This window comes from Eleutherodactylus coqui, chromosome 1, assembly GCF_035609145.1.
Source record: "Eleutherodactylus coqui strain aEleCoq1 chromosome 1, aEleCoq1.hap1, whole genome shotgun sequence".
Taxonomy (NCBI): domain Eukaryota; kingdom Metazoa; phylum Chordata; class Amphibia; order Anura; family Eleutherodactylidae; genus Eleutherodactylus; species Eleutherodactylus coqui.
In genome coordinates, this window is record NC_089837.1 from 319,289,571 (window position 1) to 319,305,577 (window position 16,007).

The 16,007-nt window shown below is 44.0% G+C and overlaps 1 protein-coding gene across 4 annotated transcripts in view; it reads right to left on the reverse strand.

Annotated features, from left to right (window-relative positions):
- KCNQ4 (potassium voltage-gated channel subfamily Q member 4) overlaps positions 1-16,007 on the reverse strand; it is a 153,681-nt gene that overhangs the window by 27,176 nt on the left and 110,498 nt on the right. For all 4 annotated transcript variants that reach the window (XM_066575048.1, XM_066575047.1, XM_066575046.1 and 1 more), the window contains exon 8: positions 8,728-8,816. In XM_066575048.1, the coding sequence (XP_066431145.1) occupies positions 8,728-8,816 (89 nt within the window). The remainder of the gene's footprint in view (positions 1-8,727; positions 8,817-16,007) is intronic.

Genomic DNA, 16,007 nt, shown 5'->3' on the forward strand with positions numbered 1-16,007 from the left:
TGCCGTGAGTTACATAGCTATGGGAAATCCATGTGTCCCCACACATTTCATTCTGAGTAGGTGTCAGATAGCAGAACACCGCAATGGGGGAAGCCTTCTGCGCTCTACCCAAGTCATTCAGTGTATTTGTGCCAGATAGCTAAAACACTGCACTGGGAAATCTTTGTGCACCTACAGCATAGGCGAGCCCCTGCAACCCAGGGACAGTATTAAATATGAAGAAATGAGAGTGCCCACACATAGCAGAGTTTTACCCCGCCAAGGACCTCGGACTCTGCCCACACTTCTGCCCAATTCATTCTTTGTATGTGCCAGATAGCTGAACACCACAATGGGAAAGCCTTCTGCGCCCTACCCAAGTCATTCAGTGTATTTGTGCCAGATAGGTAAAACACCGCAATGGGAAGTCTTTGTGCACCCACAGCATAGGCGAGCACATGAAACTCAAAGACAGTACTACACATGAAGAAATCAGAGTGCCCAAACATGGCAGAGTTTCACCCCGCCTAGGACCTCGGCCCACACTTCTATCCAAGTCATTCAGTGTTTTTGTGCCAGACAGCTGAACACCGCTATGGGAAACCTTTGTGCACCCACAGTATAGGCGGCCCCCTGAAACATTTCTGTAGCAAGAGTATAGGCGAACCCCTCAAACCTTTCAGTAGCAAGTGTATAGGCAGACCCCTGTAACATTTCAGTAGCAAGTGTATAGGCGGACCCCTGTAACATTTCTGTAGCAAGAGTATAGGCGAACCCTTGAAACATTGGTGTACCAAGAGTACAGGCGAACACCAGAAAAATTTTGGTTACCAAGAGTATAGGTGAAGCCCAGAAAAATTAGTTTGATAACAGTATAGGCGAGGGCCTGAAAAATTGGTGTACCAAGAGTACAAGTGTACCCCTGAAAAATTGCTGAGCCCTGAGGGCAGGTGAAACCCCTAAACTTTTTTTTAAAGATACAGCTCGTTTTTGCTTAATTTGCAACAGAGCCTGGAGGCAGCCCTCAGTAAAAATTGGTTAAACTTTTAAAACTTGTAAAACTTTTAAACAGAGCCTTTTGGGCAGCAGAAAATTTGGCAGTTCAGTGTGATGACATGCTGTTTTAGGAGGGGGAGGAGGAGGAGTAATAATATCCGAGAGGGATAGACGAAGTTAATTCTCCACTTTTTTGGGGTGATAGGGGATGTATTTTTCTCCTGTTGCAGCGAAAAGAATCTTTAGGATTCGCTGCTTTCGACCGGAGTAGAAGAGGTCTGGGGAAATCCAGCCTTTGTTCATCTTTATGAGGGTAAGCATGTCGGCGCTGTCAGTTGACAGGTGGGTACTGTGACACGGGGGTACAGTTGACAGGCTTATCCGTGATGATCCCCCCAGCTGCACTAAACACCCTCTCTGACAAGACACTAGCAGCAGGGCAGGCCAGCGCATCCAGGGCGTACAGCGCAAGTTCTTGCCACGTGTCCAGCTTTGACACCCAATAGTTGTATGGAGCAGAGGCATCACGGAGGACAGTGGTACGGTCAGCTATGTACTCCCTCACCATCTTTTTACAGTGCTTCCTCCGACTCAGTCTTGACTGGGGAGTGGTGACAGAGTCTTGCTGGGGAGCCATAAAACTGGCAAAGGCCTTGGAGAGTGTTCCCCTGCCTGCGCTGGACATGCTGCCTGATCCCCGCACCTCCCCTGCTAGTTGGCCCTCTGAACTGCGTCTTCTACCGCTAGCGCTGTCAGATGGGAACTTTAGCATCACTTTTTCCACCAGGGCCCTGTAGTATTGCATCACTCTCGTACCCCTTTCCTCTTCGGGAATGAGAGTGGAAAGGTTCTCCTTATACCGTGGGTCGAGAAGGGTGTACATCCAGTAATCCATGTTGGCCAGAATGCGTCTAATGCATGGGTCACGGGAAAGGCAGCCTAACATAAAATCAGCCATGTGTGCCAGAGTCCCAGTACGCAATACATCGCTGTCCTCACTAGGAGGATGCTCCTCCTCTTCAGCCCATACATGCTGAACAGATGAGAAAGAAGCAGCATGGGTACCCTCTGCAATGTGGCCAGCAGTCTCTTCCCCCTCCTCCTTCTCCAAAGCGCGCTGAGATATAGACGTGAGGGTGGTCTGGCTACCAAGCAACATACTGTCATCCCCCATCTCCTGCTCTAACCACAAAGCGTCGACCTTTATGCTTAGCAAACTTCTCAGCAGGCAAAGCAGCGGGATGGTAACGCTAATGATGGCCGCATCGCCGCTCACCATTTGGGTAGACTCCTCAAATTTTCCGAGGACCTGGCAGATGTCTGCCATCCATGCCCACTCCTCTGTAAAGAACTGCGGAGGCTGACTACCACTCCACCGCCCATGTTGCAGCTGGTATTCCACAATTGCTCTACGCTGCATGTACAGCCTGGCCAACATGTGCAGTGTAGAATTCCAGCACGTGGGCACGTTGCACAGCAGTCGGTGCTCTGGAAGATGAAACTGATGTTGCAGAGTCCTGAGGGTGGCAGCATCCGTCGTGGACTTGTGGAAATGTGCGCAGATATGGCATACCTTGCTGAGAAGGTCAGACAAGCGGGGGTAGTTTTTCAGAAACCGCTGAACCACCAGATTGAAGACGTGGGCTAGGCATGGCACGTGTGTGAGGCTGCCAAGCTGCAGAGCCGCCACCAGGTAACGGCCGTTGTCACACACGACCATGTCCGGTTGGAGGCTCAGCGGTGAAAGCCAGAGGTCGGTCTGCTCTGTCAGACCCTGTAACAGCTTGGGGGCCGTGTTCCTCTTGTCACCTAAGCTGATTAGTTTCAGCACGGCTTGCTGCTGGCGACGTGCTCACACTTCTTAATTGAGAGGTAGAGGTGGCGGAGGAGGAGGAGGGGGGGGGGGGGTGGAGGAGGTGGCATAATACGCCGCAGATACCAGCACTGAGGTAGAACCCACTATTCTTGGTGTGGGTAGCAGGTGAGCGGTCCCAGGCTCTGACTCGGTCCCAGCCTCCACCAACTTCACCCAATGTGCCGTCAGAGAGATATAGAGGCCCTGTCGCCAGTACTTGTCCATGTGTCCGTCGTTAAGTAGACCTTCCCAGTAACAGTGTTGGTGAGGGCACGGTTAATGTTACAGGAGACGTGCTGGTGTAGGGAGGGGACGGAACATCGGGAAAAATAATGGCGACTGGGGACCGAGTAGCGCGGGACCGCCACCGCCATCATGTTTTTGAAAGCCTCCGTTTCCACAAGCCTATACGGCAACATCTCCAGGCTGATTAATTTGGCAATGTGCACGTTTAAAGCTTGTGCATGTGGGTGGGTGGTGGCATATTTCCGCTTTCGCTCCAACTCTTGTGTTAGCGACAGCTGAACGCTGCACTGAGAGACATTGCTGGATGGAGTGGAGGACCGTGAAGGTGAGGGTGTGGGTGCAGGCCGGGAGGCGCTCGTGCCTGCCTCCTGGACGGGGATTGGATCTGTGTGGCAGGTTGTAGCACAGGGGAAGAGGCAGTGGTTTGACCCGGAGGCGGTGAATAGCCTTTGTTCCACCTTGTGGGGTGCCTGTTCATCATATGCCTGCACATGCTGGTGGTGGTGAGGCTGGTAGTGGTGGCTCCCCGGCTGATCTTGGTGCGGCACAGGTTGCACACCACTGTTCGTCGGTCGTCCGCGCTCTCACTAAAAAAATCCACACCTTTGAACACCTAGCCCTCTGCACGGAGGCTTGCAGTGAGGGGGTGCTTTGGGAAACAGTTGGGGGAGTCTTTGCTCTGGCCCTGCCTCTCCCCCTGGCCACCCCACTGCCTCTTACAACCTGTCCTGCTGCTGCACTTGCCTTCCCCACTGAAGCTCTGTCTTCAGTAGGCTTAGCAAGCCCGTCACATCATCGTCCGGCAGCTCTTCCTCCGGATCCTCTGTGTGCTCCTCCCTCAGACTTACTGCCATTACTACTACCTCACTGACAGACAAGTGTGTCTCATCATCCTCATCCACAAAAAGCTCTTGAGACATTTGCTTCATCACCCGGACTCTGGGAACTTTCCAAATGTTGGGCATCGGTCACGACAAACTCCTCAAGTGAGAGAGGAACAGTTTTTTCCCACTCAGGGCAGGGACCCGAGAACAGTTCCTGGGTGTCTGACTGCTCAGAATCTGTCATTTTCAAGGAGTGAGGAGGCTGGGAGGAAGAGGAGCAGCCAGAGGATTCAGATGTGCAGTCCCTAGGTCAGGGTGTAGTGGACTGCGTAGAAGACTGGGTGTTCGATGCTTTGCTGGACGCGTTATCTGCCATCCACGACAGGACCTGCTCACACTGCTCTGCTTGTAATAAAGGTCTACCACGCGGACCCGCAAATTGTGATATGAAGTTGGGGAGCGTAGGGACTTGGCGCTCTCCTAATACCTCAGCAGCCGGCTGTGATTCACCCCGGCCAGGAGCTCGGCCTGTGATCACACCCTCACTTGGATGCCCACATCCGCGTCCACGTTCTCGACCCTTACCCCTACTCCTCATCATGTCGGATTAAGGATAGAGCAGGGCCCAAATAAATTACCCCACCGTACAGCGCTAAGAACTGTGGCTAATTCACTGCACACAGAGACTTGTAGATACTGGAGGCTCTATGCTGTGACCGGAAAAAATTAGACCGCTGTCTTGCGCTGATACCTAGGAATCATTTACTGCTCACAGAGTCTTGTAGAGAAGAGAGGCTGTACGGAGTGGGAGAAAACTAGAAAGCCAGTGGATAGTGCTGGTAACTGCGGCTACCTCAACCCCCCCAAGAAAAGGGTATTGTGAGACGCTCTGCACAGGGGCAGAGAACTCTAAAGCAAGTTGATAGTGCTGTTAACTGCGGCTACTTCACAGCACCCAAGGAAAGGGTATTGTGAGACGCTCTGCACAGGGGCAGAAAGGTATACAGCCAGTGGATAGTGCGAATAACTCCGCCTACTTCACCCAGCACAGAGAATGGTATCTGTGAAACGCTGTCCTGCAGTGGCCCAGGAAATAATTGTGTACTATTTAGCGATGAGAGTGATACCTCTGCCTAATGCACTGCACGCATAGAACAGTATAGCTGAAATGATCTGCAGTGGCCCAGGAAATAATTGTGTACTATTTAGCGATGAGAGTGATACCTCTGCCTAATGCACTGCACGCATAGAACAGTATAGCTGAAATGATCTGCAGTGGCACAGGAAATATTTGCGTACTATTTAGCGATGAGAGTGAGACTTCTGCCTAAGGCACTGCACACATAGAACGGTATAGCTGGAATGATCTGCAGTGGCCCAGGAAATATTTGCGTACTATTTAGCACACAGAACAATATAGCTGTAATGGCCTGCACAGGCCTGGATGCTTAAAAAAAATTGGTACACTACTGCTCCCAGCCAGCCACAACTATAATGCACACGGTCAGATGTAGCCCTAAAAAGGACCGTTGGAGTTCTTGAAGAGAGGATCCTACTCTAACACTTTCCCTATATCAGCATCAGCACTTTCCCTAACCTCTGCCAGCATGTCTCTGAGGCGAGCCGCGGGCGGGACCAGTTTAAGTACTCAGCGGTCACCTGATTCCGCCAGCCACTCACTGCTGGGGGGTGGGATAGGGCTTGCACGTCACAGGAGGAAGTGGTAATGCCTTCCCCCCATGTTTATTGGCTAGAAAATGGCGCTAAACATGCGGGGAAGGGAAATGAAATTGGCTCGAGTACCGTGTGGTGTTCGTCTCGAGTAACGAGCATCTCGAGTACCCAAATACTCGAACGAGCATCAAGCTCAGTGTGCTCGCTCATCTCTATTCATAAGTGAATGACTGCCTGTTTACACGGGCCGATAAAAGCTCAATGCTTCTGTGAGATTTTTATCCCACTCCCTACTGGCCACAAGTCCTATAGCTTCTAATATTCCTCAGTTTGTCATCCCCAGCCCCTACGTGGTGCTTTGAGTTCTCCCACTTTCCAATTCTAATGCTTATTCACAGCTCAGGTGACCCAGAGGGCAGGGGTGCTCAGATGTGACTTATCATCCCAAAGGGTGGAGGAAGACTGCCTCTCACAGCACAGAGTCTGGGGACAACACACTGAGGGAAATCAGAAGCAACAAGACTTCCAGCTGGGAGAAATTGAAATAAAAATAATACAGAAGAGATGAACTTCTATACAGTAAGTATATTATTAAGTGCCTTAGCTTTCACATGCATATTCAATAATGAGGAGTTTTCTCTACCAAGAATACCCCTTTAATGTCACAAACTCTGATGCTCTGGGGTAGGGAATAAGTTAATATTTAATTCCCAGTTGGTCTATAGTAATTCCACATTCCTTGGTGATCTACAGTAGAAGAGGGATTAATATATTATTCCCTGGTGGTCTAAGGTAGTAGAGCATTCAGGAAGAGTTTATTGCTGCATGTCATGTGCACATTTCTCTCTATGATCGGGCAGAGCACTTTAGGATTGCTCTACCCAATTATTCAAAGAAAACTGAGGAGGTCATATGCAGCAATAAGAGAGTTTTTCTTGATTAGGAAGTCTTAGGGGCTATTTACAAGCGCGAGGCACATTTGTTGCACCAATACATGTAACAGTCCCATTGATTGTAATGAAACCTGAAGAAATCTAGGCACATACTGCTGAGACAAACCTATTCAGGTGTCTGAGACTGATTTTCAGTATACGACATGTGAATTCACACTTATAGCCTGAAGAATATGGTATGCTTATAATGACAGAAGATCATATCGTTGCATACAGTAAAATATTATCATTACTTCAGTTTGTTTGCTAGTAAACATATTGCGGTAGCCATACACCTTAGCTAGCTGCCATCTGAACGCTTTTTAGGCCATAGCTTATGCTTTCGACTATCCGATGCACATGCATACTCAGCTGATAAGCGTGCATGTGTTCTCAATAGGGAGAGAGGAATAAGCTGCTACCAGACACTTCTAGTGGCAGCTTATGTCCCTTGAAAACAAAGGATTGGCATGTTCAAACCCAACATGCTCAGTCTTTGTTACCCCCTATGGCAGATTATAGGACTCCCCCATACACATCAGATGGTGATCAGTTCCTGCTAAAATCGCTGAATGCATCCAAGGTTCGTGTAATGTGTGTGGCCACCTTTATTTAAAATGAATTGTAGTCCTAAAATATCTAGACTGAACATTTACTAAGTAGTGCTGATGCTTCAGCTTCTTGATATTTCCATTGTTTGTTATTACACGTTTTATGACCTATAGATATAATTGCAGTTCTTCTGCACAGAGTAAAAGCCTGAAAAAAATGCCTCAAAAGAAAGCAACACTATTGAGCATCAAAACAAAAGATGAACAGTTACTGTGTATTTATCTAATAAAAGGTTATATCTAATTACATTTGAGAACATCTTTCCTATCACCCAAATCAGTATTTCTATTAGGGCTCAAGCGCACAACAGTAGAAGGTGAAGTGCTGAGCGAGCAGCCAGCGGTGATCTGCCTGTCTAAATGCACTGCAGGGGCGCTTAAACCTAGCGGTGATGTCACCGGCTCGTGCCGTCCTTCAGACAATTGTCATCCCATCTAAGTGGGATATCAGTTAGTAACTTTATCAGTTTGGTTTTGCTATTGGGCTTGATGGGATGATTGTCAGCTCAACCAGTCAATCAGGTTCTTTATGATGCTACTGTACAAATATGTTTCTCAATAAATGAATTTACTGCCAAGGAGACATTGCCACGTGGTTCTAGCTGGTAGGCTATTCTGTGTAGCATTTAATATAATATACAGCCAACCAAACTGGAACATTCAAGAATGACCAGTATCTGAGCTACTGACATCGCTACTTCAGAGATCCACATTTCAATACCAGTTCTTTACTGTTAATTGTAGCAGATGTTGCTGACTACATAGCCTGACATAATCTATATGATCAATTGTTAAAACCCTTGGCCTGATTTGCTTATTCTTTGAATACAACTGTATCTACTCAGTAAAAGTCCAAACTGATCTTATATCTGTCGGGAAAAAGTCTACTTCAAAACTGTAACTAAACATTATTGGGTGATCAGTTTTGGTTCTATTTGTTCAAACTTTTACCGGCTTTTCTACCTTTTCCACATCTTTACGCTTTTTTCACATCAATACTTTATTAGGGGCTCTAGTATTTTTGACAGTTAGTCTTCAGCAGCATTCTTGCCATCAGTCAAAGGGATCTGTTGGGTTCCATTTGAAACCAGATTTGAGACAGCTTGTCATGGCTCTGTTATGAATAGAAGCCATAAAGCTGATGTGACCAAAGCCTTACTGTGTGGAGGTTGTTTAAAACTGATGACCAATGTTTGCTATTATTTCAGGACTGTGGCATTACATTCCTGGTAGTTGCTTATTAAACATGATACATAATGGTTACGGGTAACAACAGTCACTATTTTTCCATGATAAGAACATTATACCATTTTTTATGTTGCTGTTTACTTACCACAAGTACATCCTAAATCAGCATGTAGTTTACATAGTCCTATAAACAGTTTAGAGAACTATTTGCTGTGCTACAATACAGAAGAGGAAGGGTTGGATTTTCTTCCTGTGGAACATCCTGTTCAAATGAATACCTTCAATTTACACAAAAAGCCCTTACACTCCTGGCTTACAGATGTCAAAATACTGACATAAGTATAAGTACATAATGCTGACATCTCGCAAGCAAATACTATTGCCTCTTGTAACATCGGATTTCATGGTTTAGTACCACTCACCTGAATGATGGCAGGATACTGTCATAGTAATACCATGTAGCTGTGAGGTAGGACCGACTCACATCTGTGGAGTATAAACGCCAGGCGGCCTTAAAGACAGAAGAATGTGCAATATATTGCAATGTCACTATTATCTATACAGGGATCACATATAGTAAAGGAAATACAGTACAAATGGTAAAAAGTCATTGGTTGTTTTACTTTAGACACTAAATATCATAGAACAACTATAGTCTCCAAAACCATTGTGGCAACATCCATGTGCATTAGGATCTTACTAAAATTCATGATTACTTTTCCATTAAAGGGATTGTCCAGTTGTGAACTATTGATTGCCTAGCCTTAGGATAGACTACCAATACTAGATCAGCAAGGGTCCAGCACCTGGGATCCCCTCTGAGCAGCTGTTCAATGGGCTGGTGCACTCATGTATGGAGCTGATTTCTGCAGTATGCAGACAGCTCCATTCTGACCACAATGGCCAGGCTTGGTATTACAGACCATTCATTTCAATGAGAGCTGTGACTGTACAGCAGGAATGAAGTTTTCTACTTCCCACAAAAATCAGCTTAGTGCACCAACCCAGTGAACAGCTGATCAGAGGGAGTCCCGGGGGCAGACCCTCACCGATCTACTATTGATGGCCTATCCTAAAGATAGGCAATCAATAGTTTACAAGTGGGCAACCTTTTAAACTCCTGACATAATATACAGTAGTTCTGGCTCTACATTGTTGCTGATTGAAAAATGTTGAAAAATGAACCCTCAAACCTCTCCATGTAACATACAGTTTCTATATCAACTGTATAATAACGATATCATGTGATGTGTGGAAGTGAAGAATATTTAAAATGTATCTGATATTAAGGGTGAATGGTGTTGAACAGTGTTGTGACAAATTACATTTGATAATGCTGAGGCTGCATTTAGTTCAATAGAAATGTGACTTTGCCACAATTTATCTTGATACTGCAATACAATATGACAGAACGAGAATCAATCTTTCTCCTTATTCAGCAATTCTAATAGTCTAGGGATTTGTCCCCTAAAATGGTGTGGCAGGCTTTTAAAATGAATCCAGTTCCAAAAAGCAAGGCAGCTTAATCTGCAGGCTTGTCTCTAGCACATTTGGCTCTGAAGACAGTTCTTTTCAATGGAAGCATCATAAAGGAAATACAGACTGAAAGGATTGCTTAATTTAGGGGCATATGTCTGATTTGTGTGAGATAGTGATTTAAAGTTAGATTTCAGAGTGCGAAAAGCAAACAAGAGACATGTCATCAGAGGTTGTGACCTCATCTATAAATTACCGCAACCTAAATGAGCAAGATAGCCAAGTATGTATAAGTTTAGGAAGCTACGAGCTCCTGAGATTTGAGAAGTGAAAGAAATCTATTTCCCACGCTGGCGTCTTTGAAACTTTAGTGCCCATAAGAATAAAAAAAAGCCACTAATATACGCTTAGTAGATTAGTATCACATTGATCTACAGTATTCTTAAAATGCCCTGATTTTTTTCAACATACTTTTACTGTATGTACTGTCTATCTAAATTTAACCCCTTAAGGACCAGACTGTTTTGTACCTTAAGGACCAGACACTTTTTAGGGATTTTACCCATGTGGTGGTTTAACTGCCCTATTTTTTTTCTTTAGCTACCAAAATTATTTTTGCTGCGCTTTTTTTTTTTTGTGACATATAGGACGATTTTTTTCATATGTTTTTCACTGACTTTTCCCCGGGTTTTTTAGTTTTATTGGGGGTAAAAAGCTAAAAAAAGATTTTTTTTAACATTTATAGTTATATATTTTTTATATTAGCATATTTATGCTAAAGTAAAGTACGGGAATGGGTTCCTCTATTTGTTTTAGACGTTTTGATATATAATATGTATGATTTTGGATTACAGGGCGCTTATAGTGACGGTTTTGGTTGTCGTCGGTTTTGGTTTATTGTGTTTCTTATGTATATATTGTTGTTTTATTCTGTAATTTTGTTTTATTTGTGTATGCAATTATGATTTTTTTTACTATCTATGTCCCCCATGACGTCATGTAAGACCTCTGGGGGACATTCAGGTTTGTTTGTTTTTTTTATTTGACATTTTTCCACTGTAGTTGAGGCATCCATAGGAGCCCCAGTTACAGAAAAAAAACATCCCCTGTAGTGACATTAGTCACTAGCAGAGCTGATCAGGGTTTTCTGGGACCCTGTAGCTCTGCTTTAGCAGAGAATCCTGGTGGTCACGTGAGCCCCCCCCCCCCTTCCCCGGCTCCCATAGTGGAAGTCACACTTCTGCTTTGACTTTCTAATACACAGTGCTCATTGAGTGCCGTGTACTTGGGAAAGGAGAAGACAGAAAGGGTTAAAAACCCCTCCTGCCTTCTCTGGGTTATCAGCTGTCACTAACAGCTGACAGCTTGTCTGATTGTTTGCAGAGGCAGGAGGCTTATAGTGCCGCTGTAATTTTACTATCGGTGGGGTTTTAAGCCCAGGACCAGGCGCCGTATATTTACCGCACTTGGTCCTTAATGGGTTAATTCGGCAATAAAAGTCATTCTTTACCATCTTCAGACCAATTAAGTTTATGCCACGCCAAAATAAAATGGTTTATTTATAATAAGTTATGTAAAAGTCATATAAGTGTATAAAATTCAATGCCAATCTGTCCATCCACATGATTAACTAAAAATACCCCTTGTGATGACTGTGGGATCCCGTATAAACACATGTGGAAGATTTGTCGCAGAGAACTTCTTTGGCAGAATTTCGCTCAGCATGTGATTTTTAGAAGGATCGTTAAAATGTATGGGAAGGATTTTTGGTTGGATTTATTGTGATGACTGCAAGGTTACTTGTACCTCTTTCTGTGGCTTTTCCCACTGTTTCACCAGTCACAGCTTTATGGCAGTGCCAAAGACAAAGCAACTGTTGAAAAAAAACTTTCTATGAAATTTAATCTTCAGTTTGCCAATTCATTGATTTATAGTTGATCAGGCTTTTTTACACTGAAAATGTCTAATCTCTGCTATATAATTGAGAATAAAACACATAATAATTGAATTCATAACTCCTCCAAGACCCTTGACAACTCTGAATGTGCAATTTCATGCTGTGTCCATGTAGCAGGTATAAGAAGGCTTGTGAAGGAAGGAATAAATGCAAAAAAATACAATGATATTCTGGAAAAAAACATTTCAAGCCAAACAAAGCTAAGCAGAAATGGCTTAAAATTGTTATTGTCCCAGACTAAGCAAGTCAGAGTTTATATACACTACCGTTCAAAAGTTTGGGGTCACCCAAAAAATTTTGAGTTTTCCATGAAAAGTCACACTTATTCACCACCATGCGTTGTGAAATGAATAGAAAATAGAGTCAAGACATTGACAAGGTTAGAAATAATGATTTGTATTTGAAATAACATTGTTTTTACATCAAACTTTGCTTTCTTCAAAGAATCCTCCTTTTGCAGCAATTACAGCATTGCACACCTTTGACATTCTAGCTGTTAATTTGTTGAGGTAATCTTGAGAAATTACACCCCACGCTTCTAGAAGCATCTCCCAAAAGTTGGATTGGTTGGATGGGCACTTCTGGCGTACCATACGGTCAAGCTGCTCCCACAACAGCTCAATGGGGTTCAGATCTGGTGACTGCGCTGGCCACTCCATTACCGATAGAATACCAGCTGCCTGCTTCTGCTGTAAATAGTTCTTGCACAATTTGGAGGTGTGTTTAGGGTCATTGTCCTGTTGTAGGATGAAATTGGTTCCAATCAAGCGCTGTCCACTGGGTATGGCATGGCGTTGCAAAATGGAGTGATAGCCTTCCTTATTCAGAATCCCTTTTACCCTGTACAAATCTCCCACCTTACCAGCACCAAAGCAACCCCAGACCATCACATTACCTCCACCATGCTTAACAGATGGCGTCAGGCATTCTTCCAGCATCTTTTCATTTGTTCTGCGTCTCACAAACGTTCTTCTTTGTGATCCAAACACCTCAAACTTGGATTTATCCGTCCACAACACTTTTTTCCAGTCTTCCTCTGTCCAATGTCTGTGTTCTTTTGCCCATCTTAATCTTTTTCTTTTATTGGCCAGTCTCAGATATGGCTTTTTCTTTGCCACTCTGCCCTGAAGCCCAAAATCCCGCAGCCGCCTCTTCACTGTAGATGTTGACACTGGTGTTTTGCGGGTACTATTTAATGAAGATGCCAGTTGGGTACCTGTGAGGCGTCTATTTCTCAAACTAGAGACTCTAATGTGCTTATCTTCTTGCTTAGTTGTGCAACACGGCCTCCCACTTCTTTTTCTACTCTGGTTAGAGCCTGTTTGTGCTGTCCTCTGAAGGGAGTAGTACACACCGTTGTAGGAAATCTTCAATTTCTTAGCAATTTCTCGCATGGAATAGCCTTCATTTCTAAGAACAAGAATAGACTGTCGAGTTTCAGATGAAAGTTCTCTTTTTCTGGCCATTTTGAGCGTTTAATTGACCCCACAAATGTGATGCTCCAGAAACTCAATCTGCTCACAGGAAGGTCAGTTTTGTAGCTTCTGTAACGAGCTAGACTGTTTTCAGATGTGTGAACATGATTGCACAAGGGTTTTCTAATCATCAATTAGCCTTCTGAGCCAATGAGCAAACACATTGTACCATTAGAACACTGGAGTGATAGTTGCTGGAAATGGGCCTCTATACACCTTTGTAGATATTGCACCAAAAACCAGACATTTGCAGCTAGAATAGTCATTTACCACATTAGCAATGTATAGAGTGCATTTGTTTATAGTTAGGACTAGTTTAAAGTTATCTTCATTGAAAAGTACAGTGCTTTTCCTTCAAAAATAAGGACATTTCAATGTGACCCCAAACTTTTGAACGGTAGTGTATATGCACAAATGAGTATTTAGCAGTTGTTCCTGGAACCTTCCCATGCAACGTGATAGAATTTGAATAATTTAGCATAAATGAAAAATAATACAAATATATGGACCCTTACCTTACCATTGTATGAATCTGATTTCATACATGTCATCCGGATTTTTTCTTCTCTTCATTAAGGCCTCATGCAAACGGATGAATTTGCATTGTGGAATTCGGAGAGGGCGTCCGCCTCCGGATTCCGCAGCAAATACTGCCCACAGCATGCAATGGAAAAGCGATTCTTCATGCATACAAGTGGAAGCCACTTGCGGTTTCCGCTCGTGGCTGAAAAATCGCAGCATGCTCCATTTCTGTGTGGGCTCCGCACGGAAAGCTTCCATTGTAGTCAATCTGGACCTGCCGTGTGCATTCGGCCGTACTTACAGGAAATTTGTGGCATGCACAATCAGGTGCCATATGTACATAGATCATTGCTTCTACAGCACATGTAGCAGAGTATGGTAAAGTGTCACAGGTCACTGCCGTTTGCATGACCTTTCACACGAGCGTCAATATTGTACCGATTTTCCGTGATCAAGTTCCAAGGTTCATTAGTGTTTTTTCGTCCATTCGCACGGCCGGGTGTGAAGTATTGCCGAAAAAATGCGCTACTGTTCAGAATTCTCTCGGTTGGCAGAAATCCTCCTAATGACTGTCATCTTTTCCCAGCGTTGCACGCAGCTAAACTCCCTCCCTTTTTTTGCAACTCCCATAGGAGTTTATGGAGGCTCCAGTCTTTTTCGATCCAAATATAGGGCAAGACCTATATTTTTCCGCAGCAGGAAGTTTTGGTCATTGACTTCAGTCACTTATATGCTATCTCTTTCAGTCCGATTTTTTTTTACGCAGCTAAAAATTGTTCGTCTGAATAGTTCCATAGGAAACAATTGGTTTTAATGGTCACGATTTTATTGCATGGCTAAGTTAGCCGCGCAAAATCGTTCATATGACCGAGGCCTAAGGCTGAATTACAGCCAAATGAGGACGATTTGATTAGATATGTACCTCAGGAAACCCATTTAATGCCATATGTATGAATTGTTTACTCCTAATTCTGCCAACAGGCGTAACATTAAGAGTTGAAAGAATTTGGCCTATTGATCCACTGTTTGGAGCATGTATCATTTACTCTACAAAATTGATTGCTTAGATATCAAACAGCCAGATGCAGTCACAATTTTTTTTAAGTGATAAAAGTTAGATTCGCAACGTTTAGTTAATTTCTTGCCTGAAGAAGATACCTTTTGGGGCAGTTCAAATGCACATTGAGTCTGACATAAGCATACAGGAGCTATATACCTCTGATGACGCCAGCGTTCTGGTGAAACATGTTGGAGGAGCTGGTCTTTTAGCACAGAGTCTCATGCAGTCCACCCTGCTATGCTTATGTCAGACTCAGATAATCTGGCAGCATTTATCACACATGCTGGCAGTTTATGCAGGGATCTAACCACTTGCCAAATCCTCAGTACATAGCAGTGTACTGCTGCATGGTAGAGCACACCATTAGCAACAAGTGCTATAGTCATGACCCTGATACTTGTGCATAATTAGCAAGGCAGGATATTGTCTCTCTGGTCTTGTCTAATAGATTACACTTATTCACACTATATTGAGGCTCTGATCTTTTTAATTCATTGTTACTACTACGATATATATTTTACTACATATCAATAAAGGTTACTTTTTAAGAGGACCCAACTGTGGATTTCAGCTTATGACAAAGGCTGTGGGTGGATTGGTTACAATTTAACCCTAGTGGGCCCCTTGAGCACCCCCCCCCCCCCCAAATTTTTGTTCGCATTATTTATGCGCTGTCCTGATAAGTACCTTAATTAAGAAAAAAAAATTCAGAATGCTTGTCGTATGGTGTGGAGCGTTAGACAATTTTCCATCCTATCTAAACTTATCCTCATCACAACAATGAAGGCTACAAACCTTGTAGAGCGCTGTCATAGACCTATTATTCACCATATCACACTATTTTCCACTAATAGGTAAGACTCTGCTTTGTGTTACTGTCAGAATCCTGAGTTCCCTCTCTCTTCTCCCTTCTGTATTTGACAGCTTCCAGCCTTAACAGAGCTCCCCCACCTCAAAGCATAACACCCTCCAAATACAGAGAGCTTAACTTTTATAAACCAGCTGCTGCCAGGGACTGGGGAGGGGGAAGACCTGGCCCTTTTATTTTGATAGGAAAATAAATACCTTCCATAGCAACACTCTACTTTCCCCTAAATATTATGGCAGAGGAGAGAAAGTTCTCTCCCGAGTACAAGGAGATATGCATGAAGCAGAGCCGCATGTAATGACAAACACAAAGCAGTAAACAAATATATAAGCTGTTAGTTTACA